This window comes from Scomber japonicus, chromosome 20, assembly GCF_027409825.1.
Source record: "Scomber japonicus isolate fScoJap1 chromosome 20, fScoJap1.pri, whole genome shotgun sequence".
Classification (NCBI taxonomy): domain Eukaryota; kingdom Metazoa; phylum Chordata; class Actinopteri; order Scombriformes; family Scombridae; genus Scomber; species Scomber japonicus.
The window spans coordinates 7,732,326-7,753,846 of record NC_070597.1 but is presented as its reverse complement, the minus strand read 5'-3'; the positions used below and the strand labels follow the sequence as shown (position 1 = coordinate 7,753,846).

Genomic DNA, 21,521 nt, shown 5'->3' with positions numbered 1-21,521 from the left:
ACTGACCACCTCTGAATGTGGTGTGGCTGATCCATTCTGATCTGAATGCATTTTGTATGGATTTACACTGTGCATTCCCATATCTAGATACAGATTATAAGTTAATATCAGGTGTAAATGAAGTGTCTGGTTGGGTTGATGCTCAGAACTGCAGTAGTTTATATGACGTGCTGTTCAACCTTGTCAGAAATCAAAAGTGTTAATAATTGTTCAGAATGGCAACACTCCAAGGTGGAGTCAAAAGTCTGCTATCATGGAGAGAGGGAGGGGGAGGGAATAATATACTGTAGTTCAAATACAGGGATAATGACACACATCTTCAGACAGCCTCTCCTAGAAGACGTTCATAATGTTGCACTCCGCTCTTCCCATGATAAATGACTCATGTCATGAATCTAAAAAAGTGAGAGCGTGAGAGAGAGAGAGAAGTTCAAACCATGGCTGCTTACTCACCTCCACACGACCAGCCATCAATCGTGGGTGTGAATGTTGGATATTTGGTTTTGGAAAGTTACAATGACGTCAGAAAGATGTAGGAGGAGGAGGAGGAGGAGGAGGAGGAGGAGGAGAAGGGCAAGGGGGTTTCCAAAGAATTTCGACTTCTCGACAAATAGTTCTGACTGAGTGCACTGGCCCATTAATATAATCTGAATACGCTCCTCTTAAATTTATGGAGAATGGCAGTCACAACTCGCCACAGTACTATATTACAGGCTGTATATCCTTATATTAATAAAACACAACAACAGTGCTATACCTCATGGCTTTATATTATGTATGTAAAAAACTACTTCCTCATGAGCAAAGATCTTTAACAGTGAGGGAGCTTTGTATTTTTCAGATAGTGGGTGTCTAATTTTGTAATTAACCTTATCAAATACTGCAGGAGAAGATTAAAGTGGGACACCGTAATCAGTCACAGGTTTTATTATTTATACACTTTCTCGTCATCTTCCTCTCTTCAACCCTTCCTGTTGCTTTCTGTCTTCCACTTTCTCTGCCTCTTTCTTTCTGCCTTAAAGACCTCCACTGTGTGTGTGTGTGTGTGCGTGTGTGTGTTTTATGCGTGTGTCTGAGAGGCGCTGTCTGATCGATTGGTAGTAAATGTGTTCAGTCAGGGAATCAGTCGGCTTCTTATGAAATATAGATGCTGCTCCCACGGTCAGATTAACAAGAGAACCAACAGAAAGGAACGATGAAATGCCCACACCCACACACACGCACACACACACACATACACACACACACACACACACACACACACACTGTACATATGTATACACAATATAAACCACAATATAAACAAGCACATATGCCAAACTCAAGTGCACACACACACACACACACACACACACACACACACACACACACACACACACACACACACACACACACACACACACACACAGACATATATTAATTTAGTTGTGTTTCTCAGGAGAATCTTCTGATGCGTATCCACTTCCACATCAGCGCGGAGAGTAGAGAAGACATCTGCACAGCCAAACACTGCATACCACACCAGAAGTTTGCCATGACTCTGTTTGAACAGGTGAGACACACACACACACACACACGCACACACATACACAACCATACACACACTCTCTCTCTCTCTCTCTCTCTCTAATAAATAAGTGACCGCACAAGTATTTTTAAGATTGAAGATGATTTGCTGAAATAAATCTGCGGATGTATTTGCCTTTGCAGTGTGTGTGTAACAGCTGTGGAGCCACATCGGACCCCCTGCCCTTCATTCAGATGGTTCATTACATCTCCACTACATCCCTCTGGTAAGACCAGACACACACCTACACACACACACAGACACGCACCACACACCACACACCACACACTGCAGTAAATCTGGCAGCAAGCTGAGGCTGGGTGGCAGTAAAGGAAGGTACAGCATGTTCTCTTCTTCCCCACACCTGCTGAACACTGAACTGTGAGCACAGTCACACACGTATATGCACATATACGTGCATAAACACACACATATAGGCACACACACACATGTATGTTCACACATATGCAAGAGAAGGTGAGCTTATGCATAACATGGCTCCTATATACATGTGGACGTTAGCTTACATGTACACTCGCGGGAGACGTGTGTGTGCATCCTCAGAGCTGTTACATAAAAATCGCACACGCTCTGAGTCAATGAAATAAGGAACAGGGGAAGTAATCAATCAGCTGTTTGATTCAGTAGACCCAGGGGGCGCCATAAATCTATAAGTGGAACAGTGGGTCGGAGAGACTGTGAACGAAAGGGAAATAAGGGGATATATCGCTCCATATCCTGCTTAGAAATGGAACACGGCAGAGGAAATAAAGGGATGAATGGGGGGCAAAAGTACAAATAAACACACTATGTTAAGGTAGTTGTGGGGCACAGCGGTGCCACTGCTCTGTGTTTGTGCCTGTTAGCACTGCCAGGCTATTTTTACCCTTAGCAGAGTCTGTTGTTTACAGTCGAAATAGCCAAATATGAAAAAGTCAACATGAGTAAGATAATCAGAGGGCAACAAAAAGACAAAACAAATGTCTGGTTCAAGCAGGATTCTGTAAACAGAAGTGCAAGTGCATTGTTGTTTTTTCTGTTTTTTTTGCCTCGCATCTGCCCGTGCATCTGAAGAGGAGAGGGCAAGTGCAGCGTTGAAATTGAGTGAGAGAGTGGAGGGAAGAGGTTCAGTTCATTTCAGGCTAATGGGAGAGCTGAGAGGAGAAGAGGAGGGGAGAGAGGGGGAGGCAGGGAGAAGGAGGAGAGATTTTGGATGGTTTTTAAAATCGTTATTCTTAAAGGAATACTCCACCAGAAAAAACAATGCTGATTCATCGCACACATAATCTCATACATGGCACTGAGCTGCAGACACAAGTTCATTTGGTATTCACAGATAATAACATATATTTCAGTTTGTCCTTCAGAGGACAATTGTACTTAAAAAGGATAAATGCAGCTCAGCATTAAAGCGTCATTGCCTTAAACCACGTTGAAGGACATGTCACAAACACTTTTACTAATAAATTGTTTTATATAATTACTTAATACCACAAGAAGATTAAATCAAAAATCAAATGATGTCCGTAGTGGATAAAGTTCTTTAAAAACAATATGTAAAAAATAACAATGTAATCGTTTTCTGCAGGAAAATCTTTCAGCTTGACCACTTCTGGAAGGTCAAAGATCACAATCGGTCAGACAGGATTAAGAAACTTGCTGACAATGACATCTTCACTTTATGATTAAAACCATAAAAATGATAAAAAACCACTAATTGTTCTTTCTTTTCCTTATTTGACTTTTTCTTCTTCAGATTTTCTGTAGTAACACAGATGAGAGAAAGAGTGAGGGGCTGACTAAGAGGGCCATACATCATTTGCAGACAATTGTTTCGTTTTGTGTCGTACTTCTCGCTGAATGTGTGTCGATAATATTTGAATTTTTTTGTCTTTTTCATTTGAAGTATCTAAATGCAGACCAAGAAACTGAAATGATGGCCACAAAACACATTTGGATATTCTTACAATCTTTATACACTTTATATACTTACACGTTACTGTATTTGTTGTGTGTGTGTATTTGTGTGTGTGTGTGTGCGTGTGTGTGTCCAATGCTGCAGTAACCAGGCAGTGAGGATGCTGGAGTGCAGAGAGAAACCCACACCGGACATGTTTGGAGAACTGCTCCGCAACGCCAGCAACATGGGAGACCTGCGCAACTGCCCGGTGAGAGTACACACACAAACACACAACACACACACACACACACACACAACACACACGCACATACGTTCACCTGCATTCATAAAACACATATACACACATTACATTGTCCACTCAGCAACTTTATACTGTGACTTCCGGTGCAGGAACAACTGCATGCAGACAAAAATGTGTGAAACAAACATTCGCATTTATTTTTCATCCATACCATGTTAGGTTTTTTCCTTTTTGTTTAATCCAATATGAGTTGAGTCAAGAAGATGAAAAGAAATCATGAAATTTCGCCTCCTTATATTTAAAGATGATTAAAAAATCATTAATACAAAAATCAGGGTGAAAACCAGATTTATTTTAAAAGTATAATTTGCAACATAATCACTTTGGGAGTTTCACCATTTCTTGTTTGGTTTCTGTTTCTTACTTACTTAGTGGGCCTGTATTACATAATCAGCAACTCATTTGCATTTTCTTCCCATTTTTCTCTTCATTTTCTATTACCAGAAGCATTTTCTGAGTTGTCCTCATTGACCTCCTTTAGAGTAAACCGTGGTGATTATCATCTTCTTACAGCAGGGAAAACAATTATGATGTTATTTGGTGAAAATCTGGGGGAAAAAACAGAATTGATGAGCCTCATATATTCTGTATTTTCACTAAACAAGTGTAAGATAGAGAGAGGTGTGAAGTAGGTGGACAGAGGAAAGTGTGTGATTCCTTTGTTCTGCATGTTTGTGTGTGTTGTGTTGCCACATGGGAAAGTGCTGCTGCTGAATAGATCCAGCTTGGCGCAGCTCTCCCACCTCCTCTCTGCCAAAGTGTCCGCACAAAGAGCCTCCTCTCTGGGCATAGTCAAGCAGCTGCACCTCTCTCCACAGAGCTCCATCACCGCCTCCACCACTGCAGCCTCGCTAGTGAACACCATCAGCTTATTCACGGTCCAAACGCTGACATTTTTGTGCTTACTGTCCTGCACAACCTGCTTCTGTTTATTCTCCATCACTTCCAGCGCTGATCCTTTGTTAATACCAGCTGGAGCTTTGCTCAAACAAAGAATTTGGAGAGGAGTGAGGCTGCTGGAAGATACTGTAGGTGCTAGATTGTAGATAGAAGAGTATGAAGATATTTTCTTGTTGCCAAAAAGTCGACAGAGGAAACTGTGGGAAACATTCTTGGTACACAGGTTTGGGATATTTGGTATATGATATTATACACAGATGCAGTGGTGTGCAGATATTTTTACTAAAGCTCCTAATCAGCTTCTTACTGTGAGCAGTGTCGTCCCACAGGAACAAACTATTTTCTGCCAAATTTAGAACAAATTTGACATCTGTTATTCTGTTTTGTGCTTTTCTCATGAGCTTTTAGTGTTATGTAATCATATACTTTAAATACGAAATTGTCAGGTGCTTTTCAGAAAATAAAAAAAAATCTCCACAAAATGTACTTCAAAAACTATTGGATTATTAATACTACTACATTAATGTATATGCAGTATTTTAGTTGTTTGAGGTGGAGCTGATTTGAACTACTTTACACACTGCTGGATAATTTAATTTATAACTTTGCTGTGTATTCCTTACAAGTAGAATTTTAGTCTGCAAAGTAAACAAAGTTGTCAAATAAATAGAAGTATAAAACAGCAAGTACGAGTACCTCAAAATAGACGAATTAGTTTAGTTTGTCTAAAATTTTCATCAAATTTTTTGACCATCATTTCTTTGCTAAAGATTAGAAAAGATAAAACGAAAACAGGAAACTGTATAATTCAAACTGTTTATCCCAGTTTAAAAACAACCTCCTGATTCAACTTTGACCGAACAACTTGTTGTCTTGTTTACAACCTTTACATACCTTGGTAATCATTAATGATATAAATGAGTTGCAATAAACCGGAAAGCTCTTTTGATTTCATTGCATGCACTTGGATGCTTTCCACTACTGCACAGATGTACTGTATGGTAATGAAACAGTAAATGAACAGTATGTCTGCCCCGTCAGATGTCAGAACATCTATAAAAGTGGGACTGTCTCTTTATTTCAGCAATGTATGATTCGTGAGGAAGCATAAGCACAAACATTTTCCTAAAGTTGTTTCATTTTGCTCCGAAGAATGCCACGATCAGCATTCTGCAAACCTACAGTATCCTTTGACCAGCAGCACTATTATATAACACACGCTCTCTTGGAAAGGTCTGCATAGCCTCAGCAAATAAAAAAAAAAAGAAGAAAAAAAAAACTAAAAAAAAAAGAAAAGACAAGAAATCTTTGCATATAAAATGCAGAGATGAGAACACACCGATCAATGTTGTATTATGAATCAGACCAAATCTGTTTGTACGATCATTTGATAAATGATGTTGTCACCGACTGTTTTCAGCCCTGAGACAGCACAGAGAGCTGAACCAAGGCTGTGTGTCCTGTCAATGCGTCCTAAGCTAACAGATAGCCTATGTCTCAGAGCTGTGCTGTTTGGCTGCTTCTCCCTCGCTTGTGTTTGTGTCCCTTTCTGAGAATTGAGAAGCAGACCCTGGCAAAATATCTTCCTGCCATCTCTGGTGCCAGTGCAAGACAGCCCGACGCCCACAAAGGGAGGTTTCTGTGTGTTTGTGCGTATGTGTGTGTGTGAGTGTTTGGCAAAGTGTCTGGTTGCCGGGGTGTTCTCAGGCTGTTTCCGAGCCCACTCTGCCAGCACTGCGTGCATGCTCGTGTGTGCATGTTTGTAGGCTTGCGTGTGTGTGTGCGTGTGTGTGTGTGTGTGTGTGTATGTGTGTGTGTGTATGTGTGTGTGTGTGTGTGCGTACCAGCTCTGCGGTGGGTCATGACTCAAAGGAAGGATTCAGAACACACGGTTCTGAACTCAACAGAAGGCCCAAGGGACAAATACAACTCAGCACAGTGCTTCTTCCTCTGTCATTCTCTCTTACAATCCTTTCATCATCTCTTTTGTCCTGCCTTTTAGCTCATTCTCTTATTGCCCAGTCTATCTTCATGCATGCGCCTGCCAAATAAAGGCATGGCTTTAGCGATGTGCACCACGGTCATCACATTCTGTGCCTCATAACACAGAATGAATAAACCTGTTTGATCACACACTCTCCTTTTTCCCCCCTCCCTCCATCACAGAGTAACTGTGGGGAGGTGTTGCGTATCCGCCGGGTGCTGATGAACTCGCCGGAGATTGTGTCTATTGGCCTGGTGTGGGACTCAGACCACTCTGACCTGGCGGAGGACGTCATACACAGCCTGGGGACCTGTCTGCGTCTGGGGGATGTAAGGGGAACACTCACACATTATACACATTATATGCTCATTGTAACACATTAATATATATTATGTATGCTCATGTGAGCAGCCAAGAACTAAAACACTGACGAAAATACACAGAAACGAGACACAGTCCTCTGAATTCGTTAATGAAAAGGGGGGTTGGTAACTGCAAGATGTGTCTTATTGTAAGAAATAATCATTTAACCTTGTTTCAAATCTTATTTTTTCTAAATTTGTAACTAACAGAAAAATGTTCAGAGGTTTTTAATCTTCATCTCTATTCGGACCTGCATAAAAAATCATATTGACAACCAATCGTGGCTTTCCAATGCACCATATTTTGAGTCTTAGGTATGGCAGTGTCAAGTTGCTTTGTCCAGATTTAAATATTTTGACAAATATTGGATGGATTACCATAGAAATGGGTACCCAGAATCCTGGTCTCAAGAGGATGAATCCTAGTGACTTTGGTGATCCCTGGACTTTTTCATACATCACCACCATTGCCCCAAAATGTTCCAATACTGTGGATTATGACCAAATACCTGTATCATACTCTGTGTTTAATGCTAATCAGTAAATATTAGCATGTTAACACACTAATCTAAGATGGCAACAGTTGTAAACATTACCCAGAAAACATCAGCATGGTAGCATTATCATTATGAGCATGTTAGCAAGCTGGCTTTAGCATTTGGCTCAAAGCAGTCTGCTTCCATACAGCCTCATAGAACCACCAGCATGGCTGAAGACTCCTCATTTAAGTAAAGGTTGTAGTTCATGAGAAAAGGCTTGCCTGATCATCAAACTGAATTGCTGTTTCATTTCACTATTTACTCTGCCAAGCATTGTGTTCATGTTAGTACTTTTGTCACATGGACAATTCTCTAACCTCTTGAACCAAACAGATTTGACCTGATTTAACTTCATTTCCAGGGATATGGCTTATACTCATCTCGTACTTATCATTTTCCACATGGGAGGTCAGGTATACAACATGTTTGGCATTTACAGTAGGTGGTCTTAGTTATGAGAACACGGTTGCTAGGTGACGGTGAAAATAGAGGATGCCTTGTTCTGTTTTCAAGAACACCAAGTGATTTTGTGTTTCCTGTATTTCATCGTTATGCTAGAATAGACAAAAGGTGATGTGGGGGCTCCTATATTTAAAAAACAAAACAAACACTCGCATATATCACAACACTTGAAGCTTTCATTTAAGAAATTGCAGATACCACATCAGGTATAAACACTTTAAAAACAGCCCATCAGCACCATAAATACTTGTCTGTGCCCGCCATGTTGTATATTCTTATTTAAGTTCGGCTACTCAGAAATGCCATGAAGTTGGTGTTATTCATGTTCTAGGATAGTTGTTATAGAAATATTTATCTTCCGGAGAGTGAAAAGATATAACACAGTAAATTTCTGGATTTACAAAAACGAAATCTGTTTGCATTCCTTGGCACATGGCTGAACCCTCCATCTGTTTTAATTTCATTTCCCCAACAAGTTCTCTCTAGCAGCTAATTTATTATCATATGCTACCAAAAACATTACCTCCTGGTCAAAGGTGCAAATATAAAAAAAGTTTCAAACACGCTTATGCTCAGATATTCAGACACGTGCAAAGACATACACAGACACACACACATAAGTAACTGCACGTGCACAGTCTTAATGACAAATACAGAATACAAATATGTGCATGCTGCAACGCCCAATCCTGTCCCAACACAACAGATTATAGCACACAGTAACATCCGCTGACCTGACTTCTGTTAGTCTCATATACAGTAGAACTCAGGATGCCGTGCCTTCATCTCTTACTTCAGCTTTCACACCTCTCACACACACACACACACACAGACACACACACACACACACGTGTTCGACCCCTGATACTCCGTGTCATGACTGAGTAATGTTGGTGCATTTTAATGCCACTGTAACATCTCCAGCCGCATTCTGAAGTGATATCTATGAATAATGGATCAGTGAATATGAATATGTGTTATAGTGAGTCAAGTTTCCCCCCCCTCCATCCTCTATCTTCTATCTCCGCCTGCTGTCTCGTTTTTCATCCCGCTGCTGTGAGATGAAGCTAGTTGTTAGATACGAATCAGAGGCATAATGTATTTTCTGCTTTTGTGTAGTCATTATATCAGAAGAAGTGAATCCATCTGCCTCCTGGTTCCCTCCTCCTGCTCCACCACTTTCACCTTTTTCTGTCTGTCTTGTGGATCTTCTTCCTCTCTACTTTTATTCCCTGTAACTGTTTAGTGTAGTTAGATCAGAACATTATAGCGCTGAACCAATCCCAATACATGGATAACAATTTTGATAATCAGTTAACTTTCACTGTAGGTTATTTATCTACCAAAAAAAATGCAACATTTCCTGTTTTATATCATTTAACACTGAATATCTTTGAGTTCAGAAGATATCACTTTTGCCTGTAGAAACTAGTGATGGGCTATTTTCTGATATTTTGAAGACAAAATGATGAATAGACTAAAAATAAATAAATAAATAAACTTTGCATAATTTGAAATGTTCTTGTTTTGAACTGCGTGGTTGTAGTGCAGCAGCCAGCATCAATCATAATACTGTAAGGCTGGGATACTGAAAAGGTTACATTGACATTCCTAAACCATCAACTACAGTTATTTCATCACAGTCATCTGTACAAATAAAAAAGGTGCAAATAGCAGCAGCTGTATCTGCAGCAGCTGATCTTACTGAGGCATCAGTGTGAGATTTCATGCATCCTTTCTGCATGGGAAGGTGCAGAATATATGCAGGACTGTGCAGTGTGTGCAGCAAACAATGAGAGGAAAGTGAAGAGTTTGAAGGATTACTGCATACAGCATATATACTGGGTGAGCAAAAATGTGCTTGTATTCACATTAACTCCTCTATCTCTTTTCTTCCCCCTACCGCACACCTCTCCCTCTCTCTTCCCTGCATCTCTCCCTCTCTGTCTCCTCCCCCTCCCCTCTCTCTCCCTCTCTCTCTCTCTCTCTCTCTCTCTCTCTCTCTCTGTAGTTGTTCTACCGTGTGACAGAGGAGAGGGCTCGCCAGGCGGAGCTCTACTTGGTGGGCATGGTGTGCTACTACGGCAAGCACTACTCCACCTTCTTCTTCCAGACCAAGATACGCAAGTGGATGTACTTCGACGACGCCCACGTCAAAGAGGTGAGACACAGTTTGGAGTCTGCATGCTGCAACACTGGCAGGATGGGCTGTACAGTATCTGCTGCATCTCCACTTGTGCCTCTGAGAGCAGCAGCGGCAGGAACTACGCTGCATCTCAGTTCAAGTGCTGCATGGTCAGTTCTTTTGCGGCGGTGGCGGCTTGAGATTGATTATGTGTTAAAGGTTTGATCTCTGTCTTTGTTGAGATCTTAGTGCAGCCTTCAGTGATAAAGCTTTTCTCGTGTTGTGCTACTTTATGATTTAAGCATGAGATTATGTGACAGAATGCAGGAAAATGAATGAATGAATGTTGTTGTGAATGAATAGAGGAAGCAGGGTTGTGTCAAAGTGTGATATAAAGTGAACCTATACTGTATGTCCTTGACACTTCTACACACTGTGCATTGTTTTAGATTATTGAGCTAATGAAAAAGTGTGATTATATGATATCAATAAGGACACACAGCAGCAAAAGATGTGTTTGACCTTCTGGTTCTATGGGAAAATGCGTAATGTTATAGATTAAAATGGATAGATTTAGTCTTTGTGTGTGTGTGTGTGTGGGTTTATATGTATGTTTATGTGTGATTTTGTGTGTGTGTGTGTGTGTGTGTTTGTGTGTATGTGTGTGTGTGTTCCCCCTGCTGCACCTCTAGATCGGCCCTAAGTGGAAGGACGTGGTGTCTCGCTGTATCAAAGGCCACTATCAGCCCCTGCTGCTGCTCTACGCTGACCCCCGTGGGACGCCGGTGATACTGCAGGAGAGCCCCAACCCCTGTACCAGCTCCAACCCGCAGCTGGAGCTCCAGCACTGCAGCAGCAAGGCTGGTTACGACAGCGAGGACTCCGGTACAGCAAAGATGACACACTCTGCTACAGAACAGATCAGATTACTCAGTGTTTATCGTCGGGGGGGCATGAGAGGTTACAGCTGTAAAGCTCTGACCTTCAACCCTGTAATCCAACTTCTGCTTCTGTAAACTGCAGAGCTGGAACTTATTGTTTTTAGCCTTTGACTGTAAACATATGAAGAGTCCGGATTAATTAAAAGGTCATCTCTCTTCCTCTTGTCCCCTCCCAGGTCGGGAGCCGTCTATATCCAGCGATACTCGAACTGACTCTTCGACGGACAGCTCTAGCCACCGCGCCTCTCGCAGCCGGTCTCTCCACCAGTCCACAGGCAGCCACCTCTCCAGTGAATCCCAGACCACAGTGGTCTGTAATTACGACATCGGCACACCACCACACAGTGCTGACACCGGAGGTAATTCTGCATTCAAGTCTGTGGGCAAAGTTAACTTTACTCACAAAGTACAGCTGCACCCTCAGCTCAAAACAAATACACAAGTGGCTGCAGTGCTTACAGGGAGTCAGAGGAAATATTAAACTGCAGTAGTTGTTTTAAGTCCAATTAAGAACAAACAACGGTCAGTGGAAATAAGTGAGTTGTTTGTTCCTATTCTTCATCACTGCAGGCTCTTTAGTGGCTACTCTTATATTTACTTGCACTGCTGCCTACATAATTGCCCCCTGTGGGATAACTAAAGGTGTAACTGGATTTACCTTCTCTTTCTTTTGTTCTGGCCTTTCAGAGTCAGCAGTGGAGGGTCCTCCCCGCCCTCCCTCTCCTCCCTTGCAGGAGTACAAGGAGACGGCCGTCTTCCTCCTCTCCTCCCGCCGGCCACTCACCTCCTCCTCTTCCTCCTCTCGTCCCCTGTCCTCCTCCTCTTCTTCAGGGGTCGGGGGCTGTGAGGGCGGGGTAGGGGGACCCCACTGGGAGGATGAAAGCACCAGCAGTGAGAGCAAGTCCAGGTACTGCAACACTGATATACACGGACTTCAGACTTCAGACATCCTGCCAGGTTTTTTATATTGAGTTCATGCAGTTTACCATCATGATACTTTGTATTAGCACCGGAGTCATGCAGCCATTTATGATTACAAGAAGACTTATTAATGGAGCAGGTTCCTTATACTGTCTGGTAATATTAGACCAGAACCTCTCTAACACTGCTGTTGGCCATCCATATTGACATGTGGTGCTTATTCTATCTTCATACACCAACAGTAAGCTCTGCATCTTCACGGTTACACCACTGTTTTCTTTTTCATCTGATTTATTTTGTGATTTATCTACATTGTGCACATTGTGAATTTAGACATTTCCTCCAATATGTGTTAATGTTATTCAAATGAGGTAGTTTTACATGTATTTTAAGTTTGACAACCTTCTAAAATCAATCATTTCTATTTTTCAATTCAGTAAATCTTAAGCAAAGATTCTTCAGATTTGAGTAGTTTTCAACTTTTAAATAAGCTCATTGATGAGTGTATTACAGTATTTATTCCACTCCTGAAGCATCCTGTGTAACATTCTCCACCTTTGCTCTCTAGTTCTTCCGGAGGCCGGTACAGGCCTACCTGGAGGCCCAGGAGAGAGGCCCTGAACATCGACAGCATCTTCACCCGCCAGAGAGGTTGCTCTCTGGGCTACCACACTACGCCTGGTCCCTCTCTTCCTCTGGAGCCCCAGGACTCCCTACCTTTGGCAGGACCCGCTCCACCTGCGCAGCCAGGGTTGCAAGAGGCAGAAGGGAGGGAGGTTGGGGAGTTGGAGGCAGGATTTGGGCTGGTTGGGCAGCCCAGGTCTCTGGGCAGTGGGCGGACAATGGGTCCCCCTGCCCCTCCGCCTCTGAGAGGGGTGGAGCACCAGCCACGTCTGATTCAGAGGATGGAGAGTGGCTACGAAAGCAGTGAGAGGAACAGCAGCAGCCCCGACAGGTAGGAAACTCAAACACACAAATAACAATTAGTGTCTCTTCCTTTCGCTCTCTGTCATTCATCTTCTTTCCCTCTCCTGGTTTCTCTGTCACTCTTCAAGGCTGCTTTATCAGCATCAAACAGAAGTGTGACTTCAGTTGTCCATAACAAGAACTCAATCAATGGACATATCTGTCTAGAGATGTATGATCTGCATGCTCAACATTTTTTCCCTTCCGCCTTATTTTCTTGCTCTCTGTTTTTCGGTTTCTTTCCCCTGTCTCTACTTCTCTCCGCAGGGAGGTGGGGCAACAGAAACGGGTGCTGATGTCAGGACCTTCATGGCGCTCGGTGCCCAAGTCAAAAAGCAGCGGTGCCATCCTGCAGGAGCTGCCCTCCCCCAGCTGGGGCGGCGGCACCAACACAGGTGTCTATTTGTGCCTGTAAATGAATGTATCTACATTAATTTGCATTCGATTTGACTGTATTTTAAAGATTTATTCATCATCTGACAGTCCTGTATGTGTGTGTGTGTGTGTGTGTGTGTTCAGGCTCAGGGCGCAGTGAGCTGGACGAGCTGCAGGAAGAGGTGGCGAGGAGAGCCCGCCAGCAGGAGCAGCAGAAGCGGAGGGAGGCGGAGCGGGAGGCGGCAATGGGATTCAACCCTAAACCCAGCAAATTCATGGACCTGGACCAGCTCCAACACCAGGGTACGGATGAAAGGGCATGGGAGGGGAGGGGGGCAGAAGAGATGTATGAAAGTTTGTAAGTTTGTGAGGAGTAGAAAGTAAAGGGTTGGTTCACCCAAATTTAAACATATTTTCTCATTTACCTCTAGTGGTAACTAAACATGCATAGTTTTATTTTCCCAAGTTTTAAGATATCTGAGATTTTTGTGTCCACTCCAATGGAAATGGATTGTTAATAACTTTTAAGTGACTATTTCTTCTATAGAAATCAGCTCTAATAATGTAGGATTTGTTTCTTTTTTTTGTGATTTGGGTGAATTTACTCTTTATGAGGAAGTCAAACTACAACTGTATTCAAAGCTGCACAGGGCAAGTTTGTAGTTTACATCCCCAGAGTGCAAAGAGAAGACAGAACTAGACATTCCTTACAAATACCTGTACATTAACTCGTCTTCTTTGAGTTGTATGGAGTTCAGCTTTTGACTCCTGCTTATTCTAGCCTGAGAAATAGCTCATCTATTGTATAGCTATAAAGAAAAAAGGGGGTTTTGGGATTAAATTCACGGCTTTGCAATTAGGGGAATGTTAGGAGATTAATGTTGCTGCATCATTCAGTGGTGCAGGCTGCTAAAGTGTATTTTTATGTTAAAATCTTGCCTGGTGCAGCTTTGAGGTCACATTATCACCTGTTGTCTAGTTTAGCTGTCACAGTGACTTGTATGTCCATGTTTCTGTCTGACCTCCTCTTTGTCCTTACTCCCATCTGTTTGTCTGTCTCTCAAGCTGTCTCCCTCCATTGTTAATTTTTTTTTTTATTTCTCTATTAGTTCAGTGCGTGTTACTTCAACTCATATATATATATATATGTATATTTACTGTATATTGGCTTTTTGATGTGTGTTTGTTAGAATATGTGTGTGTGAGATTTTACCTGAGCTTTAGCTGAACAGCGCAGAGAGTAAATCCCTGTCCCTGTTTTTGACCTACATGGAAGCTCCTGTGGGATGTTTACTGACCAGCACAAAGTGGGAAACTCTCTCAGGGTGACTCCCATTTAAAATCACAATCCCAGTCCAAGTTAAGAGCTCCAACGTCTCGGCCAAACTTCAGGGAGTTCACAATGTGTGTGTGTGTGTGTGTGTGTTCCTCAGTTCACAAAAAGTTCCTCTGTGGGTGTGTGTGTGTGTGTGTGTGTTATTCTGTGTTTTCCTTTTTTTATATGTATGTGCGCTTGACTATTCTTGGATCTCTCTCTGTTTATGTTAATGTTTATATCCATACACAAAAAAATATACATTTTACATACATACATATGCACAGTTATGTATGTACCTGGTGTGTACAGTATATCTAAATGTGTGTGTGAGATGGTGAGACCTCTAGACTTGACATTTGAACACCAGCCATACTTATAAAGGGGCGGTCCACCAATTTTACATGTCAAAATCAATTTACTTGTGTATAATGTCCTCTGTGACCCAGGTGGAGTTTTGTCAGGTCTGAGAAAATTACTTAGTTGACATCGCCTGTGGCATGGGGACTACAAATTATAATACTATAATATAAACTGGTAGCGTAGGGTTTTGAGGATATGAAGAGAGGACAGAGATGCTGTATGGAAAATGTAGTAGCTAATGTTTTGAGTGCTTTATTCATTCTAGGGACAAAAAGTCTAGATATCATGGCCTTTGCGTCAGTTCTGCATATTACCTTTTAGCCATGTAAGCGGCATATCTATATAGATGGCATTGTCGGTATGTCAGTCCTTTTTAGTCCACACTGAAATACCTCAACAGCTATATTGGATGGATTGATGTGCATGTCCCCCACAGGATGAATTGTAATTACTTTGGTGATGCCCTGACTGTCAGTTTTTATTTGTCCAATTATATGGTTTATGACTTGTGTTTAGTGCTGAATAGAAATGTTAACATGCTCATATGCTAAACTAAGATGGCAAACCATGTAAGCGCTCAAAACACAGCCTCACAGAACCTGGCTATAGACTCTTAGTTGTGTTTATTCTACTTAGCCCCCAAATTTATGAAAGTGCAGTACTGAATTGTTCTACTCCTTCCAGTCACAATTATCACGACTTGAAACTGGATTTAATTGCTATGAGAGTTGACTTACTTAACATTGAAAGACAAACTGTTATAATGTTAAGAAATTTCTCAAAACTTCTTCTTCTTTCTGCAGTTTTCAAAGCTAGAAATGTCAAGCAGCATTTGCATGACCACTCACAGTATTTTATTACATATTCATTGAAAAGCACTTCATTGAAATGATCTCAACTACACCACTAACAGCTTTAATTAGCTCTATAAGAACAATGTTCATATGCTGTGTCATCAGCATTCAGACACTTAAAGGATTTTTGCGTCTTGACTTGCAGACTTGTGGCTTGACTTGGACCAAATGACTTACCAAAATGTTTGTCCATCTTCCTGAATGTGTGTGTTTTCATGCATACACTATTTGATCCATTAGTCCGCAATTATATTTTTCTGTGTCTGTGCAGTATATGTTTGTGTTTTGTGTGTGTGTGTGTGTGTGTGTTTGTGTGTAGGAGGGAGCCTTGTATGAACTGCAGGTGCGCAGGTTTTCCCCTCCAGCTCAGAACTAACTAAATCTATATCAGGGATTATTATGTTGTGTCCTGTCTGTCCTACTGTGTGTGCTTCAGTGTGTTCAGCCTTGACACACACACACACACACACACACACACACACACACACACAGACACACATGCACCCCTGTGAGTACACTCAACCTTGATGAAGTGAAAGGACGACTTGCGAACAAACAGATGGCATCACTATCACTGTGATTACGTAACAGAATTTGGTTTCCCACATCCGTATCGATGGTTTCAGACCGGCTCCAAACAATCTGCCTCAGTGTTTTAGAGGACATTTCAGCCAACAACAACAACAGAGCTGCCATCAGCCTTCATTTCTTTATTCTGTCTCTATCAATCAAAAGTCTGTAAACTGTAGCCAAATGGGTGATGGCTGCTCCTTTGTTGTCCTGTCCAGCATCTTCTTTTAACAAACTAACACCATTCAGGGTGCGTTCAAAAGCTGCGCACCATAGAAAGCTTTGTCTGAAAAAAAAAAATCTTCTGTAACTTTTCTCTCTCTGGTGTCCATAGCTTCATGAACGTAACCTCAACGTTGACTCCTCACTTATCTAACCTTGACTTTTTGACTTACTAACAAGTTTACAGATTGATGTATTTACAATAGAGTTGCAAAGCGGGAGAAGATGCTAGTTTTGGGTGTCTTTTTCCACCCGTAAAGTGTTCATCGTCATAGAAACACAAGTGTTTCCTCTGACACTGAAAGGTTTTTGACAATAGAAGGAAAATGTTAAATGCTAAAATGTAGTGTAACTGTACAATGAGTAGAGAGCAAACTGATTTATTAATGTATAACAATGTAAAGTTAGCCAAAATTAGCCAACATAAGCTATCGGTCATATCAGGCCCAGAAGTTTGTATTGCATTGAACCAGGGCACGTTTCTTTTGCAAAAGAGTTGAAGTGCCATTTCATCCTTTTAAATTTTACATGAGCTTCTTTTAAAGATGCAGTAAGTTTACAGTATGATATAGTCATCTGTGTTAATTATTTACACTTTGTTTCTGAGAAATCATCTTTTGTTATCACACTGTGAGCCCCAGCAGCTGTAACTAATGGAGAAAAATCAGAGCTGCAGTAATGTTTGTAATGCTTTGTTGTTGCAGTTGAGAACAGTACACTGTTACTATATTTGCTAAATTCATTGAAAAATGATCAAATTAAAAATTAACTGAAATAAAAAGAATAAAATGAACAGCCTTAAACTTCTAAATGTTTTATCAGGTTTCAATAAAGTATGATATTTAGCTTCATCTTGCTGTTAGCAGCAAATGAGGCAGATTTATAAGCTTGATGATGAAGTTTTTTTAAAAATAAGTGATCCTTGGAAGTCATAGTCATAACTTCTCTTCTTAGTATTTAATGAAGAATCCGATATTTTCAAACACTGTTGCTAATATTTAGCTCTGATGATTGATGACATTTTACATTGATAATTTAACCAATCCATCCTATCATGCAGATACATTCAGGAAATGAACTAGATGTCCAAAATAACGTCCCCCACTTTGCAACTCTATATATGTATAAAAACACATTGACTTACAGTAGAGGAGCGTAATGCATGCCAGCACCCTCATAACCACTCCTTCTGCTCTGCTTCTCTTTTCTCTGTCTCCTCTTGTCTCACCTGATCTTCCATCCTCATTTATTGTCTCTGTCTTCATCTTTCACTCTCTTTCTCTCTTGTATTCTGTCTCTTATTTCTTGTTTCGTTTCCTTTTCTCCACCACTCTGTCATTATATCTCTCTGTCTTTTCTCTTTTTTATCTTCCGCTCTGTTGTTAACATCCTCAGCTGTGCTCAGACCCCTGCATGAGGCTAACGCTCATAGCGGATTGGCTGTAGCTGCGTGCATGAGGAGCACTGGGGGCCCAATCAAACGCAGGCAGGAACAGGAAATGGAACGGGAGACAGCAAGCGCCCGCCCACAGGGGCCTCGCAGGTACCACCACTGTCCCCCCTTATGTGTCCGCAGCGGTGCCTGTCTCAAAATCACCTCAGACCCCCCCCCCTTCCTACCCCTTTCTCACTTCGTGTGTGTCGTCAGCTCAAGCTGCCCCCAAAACCACCTCAGGACTCCTGTGTGTGTGTCCTCTGGGTGCTGGCTGTCCAAAAACACCTCGGCACCCTCATGTGTGTGTCTTCAGCTCTGGCTGCCTAAAATCCCAGAACCCCTGTTTTTGTTACCCCTATACCACTGCACTCTCACATCATGCTCTATGTGTGTATGCGTGTCAGAATGTGGCGTGTGAAAGTGTGTGTGTGTGTTCTCAAACACACACACACTTGACTATACAGTAACATTTATCCCCTTTGTGTTGTGTGTTTGTTGCAGTGCAGTAAAAACCTGCTTTGCTGGGCTCTGTGCTGCTATTGAGGATAAAAGGAGAGCGACAGAGCTGCTCTCTGCTTCACTGCTTACCTTCATTGTTGTTGTGCTGCTCTTTGTAGCTGTGTGCTGCCAAGGCTTCCCTCTGCTCTTTGTGTGCCGCTGATCTGTCCCTCTGTGCACTGTAAAGCTGCAGTCCGTCACTGTGTCTCTGTCCTGTGTGCTGCTGTGCAATTGCAGACACAGATCCTGCGCTGCGGTTTGTGTTTTGCTCTTTGTTGTTGTGTTTGTGTGTCAGAGTAAGTGGGTCTGTTTCCCTCCTGATGTGTTAGTTTTGTTGTTTGAGGAGGGGAAAGTGAGCTTCTGCTGTTTTGTAGTTTTTGTACAAGAAGTGCTGAGCAAAAAAAATGTCAAATTTAATATTTAAAGAGTGAGGTAGCACATCTAGAACCTGAGATAATGCACTGCAATACTGTTTAATACATTTAAAATACAACAATAATGATATCTAGACTTGCAAGCTGGTATAACAGGGTCAAAGCACCCCTTATAATTCAGAACCAAAGTCTCACTGACTGTTGTAGTGATGAGGAAGCCAAGAGCATAGCTGAATAAGTGGGCTTTTCAGATAGATAACACCTCTGCATTAAACTCTTTTTTTGATAATCAGAAATTTAATTGGCACCTATTTTGTTGATCAATTAATCATCTTAACATTCACATTCTGCATTTCTTTGTCTCATGTGACAGTGAACTGAATATCTTTGCATTGTGGATTGTTGATCATTAAAAATGAAGCCATTTTTCTTTTTTACTATTTTCTGACATTTTATAGACTAATTGAATAGACCAATCAAATAATCAAAGAATGAAATAAATAGCCTAACATATGCTGAGAGAGACAGAATGAACAATATTTTAAGAAGCAGTTTTAAACTGTAGTGTTTTACATTCCTTATTTTCAAAGGCCAGGTCTTCTCTGATTTTTAGGATCGAGCAGGTAACTCCAAATAACCTCTCAGGCTAAACTCAGGCTCATGTGGTGTTAGTGCATCAGGAGGTTCAAAGATGCTCATTAAAATCTGAAAATCTATTTTGTGTTAACTCTTGTCAGGCTATGTTTATTACAGACTTAAAGACAATGATTGGATCTGCTAAGTTAGTCACTGAAGTCTGAAGCTGGGGCAAAATTTGGTAAAAAAATTGTAAACTGTTAACAGGAGGACTGAAGAGAAAAAGGAGGTGGTGGTAAAGCTCAGCACTCAGCCTCTTTTATTACTTTCCTCCTCTCCTCTATTGATCAACTCAAGCCTCTGATTTATAGCTCGCCGCTGCAAAGCCTGCTGGGTAATTACTAAGGCTGAAAAGAGACAGGAAAGTTAATGTGGGGGATGGGGGCCGGCACTCATGTAGACACACACAGGTCTGCGCACACTTTCATAAAAATGGACACACGCAAATTTACAGACTTGCTGTTCACACACACACACACACACACACACACACACATGCACACACTGCTACACTGAATGTGCACCATGCCTCTGCAGATAGGATGCACTAATGTTCAACATATATCATCTCCTCACATATCAATGTATGTAAATCAATAAAGTAATATAGTGGCCTGGTGAGACAATTACTCTATACTGTAGAAGCCACATTTATTTTCAGTGGTGATATACTGCACCGGTGCTCGGTGCTGTAAAGGGGACATTGCTGTTTTGAAAATCAGATTAAAGTCGAATCTTTGGTTGTTTGAGTTGGATATGGTTGGATCAGGAAGTGAAGTTTGGTGAATCTGCAGCGATCTGTCAGTCAATGAAGCCGAGCTTGTGCCTGACTCATAAACAGCATGGCTGTGAAATCCCATACATGTCAAACAAAGCGATGCTTGCATAAGGCTGGATCATTGTGTAGCTGTTTGTTCTGTATGTAAGTGAGCTTTTGTGTGTGAGTGTGTGTGTAAGTGTGTGTCTGTTTTCTGCTTGTTTATCCTGGTATGCTGTTGTGACCTTCCCTCTATGCAGTAACTCACCTGACGTCAGAGCAGCTCTGTTGTTTTTTTTTTTTGGTGTTGTTTTTTTTTTTTCTCCTACTGCCGGCTGACTGACACCCTCCCTCCGTCCCTTGTGTCCTCCAGTGAACAGCCTGGCCCGGTCCAAGTACTGCTGACGCCCAATCAGGAGGAGGAAGAGGACCAGGCAACGCCCAACCAGGACGCTGCTCTGGGCCTGGACCCGCCCCCTCCACCTTATCGCCCTCCTCGCTCTCGACCCCCGCTCACCCTCAGCATCGCTCACCCTTGCGCCCCTTCTAGCCAAGGGGAGGAGGAGGAGGGTGGATGCTCGGGGAGGAGAGGGGAGGACGGGGAGGATGGGAGGGAGGGGACGGGGGTGAGGCTGTGTGAGTTGCTGCAGGCAGGGGGGGTGAGTGTCAGACCCCTGGGGAAGCACTTAGCCATCTCTCTGCCCTCGCTTCCTCTGCGTCTCTGGGATACACACACCACACACACCGCACACTCCACACACCTTGAACCCCCACACACACACCCTCCCCCTCCGCCCTCCACTCCTCCCCCGTCTTCCCCTCTGGAAGCCTCCGGGCAAAGAAAACCTGTCACACCCCTCTGGCAGTCCCCCCAGCCCCATTCCCCTGCCGGCGCTGCTCAGCATTGGCCGAGGCATGATGTTGCCTGTGAAACCGGCACGCGTCATTGGTCCTCCTGGAGTTTGGACCGCCCCGACGCTGTTGTGACACCATACGACACACCCCCAGACCGCTGTGTCCCCATCAGGCCGCATCCGTCCAGCCAGAACTACAGCTACAGTTGCCAGTCCTCTCCAGGGCACTACAGCTCCCAGCATGCCCCAGGGCAACACAGTGATCCCTGCTGTGACCAT

The 21,521-nt window shown here is 42.4% G+C and overlaps 1 protein-coding gene across 1 annotated transcript in view; it reads left to right on the top strand.

Annotated features, from left to right (window-relative positions):
* Positions 1–21,212, top strand: part of usp54b (ubiquitin specific peptidase 54b) — a 41,799-nt gene extending 20,587 nt beyond the window's left edge. Inside the window, exons 4-15 of the mRNA XM_053340986.1 lie at positions 1,439–1,552; positions 1,711–1,793; positions 3,630–3,735; positions 6,856–7,002; positions 10,048–10,197; positions 10,854–11,046; positions 11,279–11,481; positions 11,804–12,009; positions 12,592–12,974; positions 13,211–13,384; positions 13,509–13,667; positions 20,762–21,212. Of these exons, the coding sequence (XP_053196961.1) occupies positions 1,439–1,552; positions 1,711–1,793; positions 3,630–3,735; positions 6,856–7,002; positions 10,048–10,197; positions 10,854–11,046; positions 11,279–11,481; positions 11,804–12,009; positions 12,592–12,974; positions 13,211–13,384; positions 13,509–13,667; positions 20,762–20,793 (1,950 nt within the window). The 3' untranslated portion in view covers positions 20,794–21,212. The remainder of the gene's footprint in view (positions 1–1,438; positions 1,553–1,710; positions 1,794–3,629; positions 3,736–6,855; positions 7,003–10,047; positions 10,198–10,853; positions 11,047–11,278; positions 11,482–11,803; positions 12,010–12,591; positions 12,975–13,210; positions 13,385–13,508; positions 13,668–20,761) is intronic.
* The last annotated feature ends 309 nt before the right edge of the window (positions 21,213–21,521 follow it).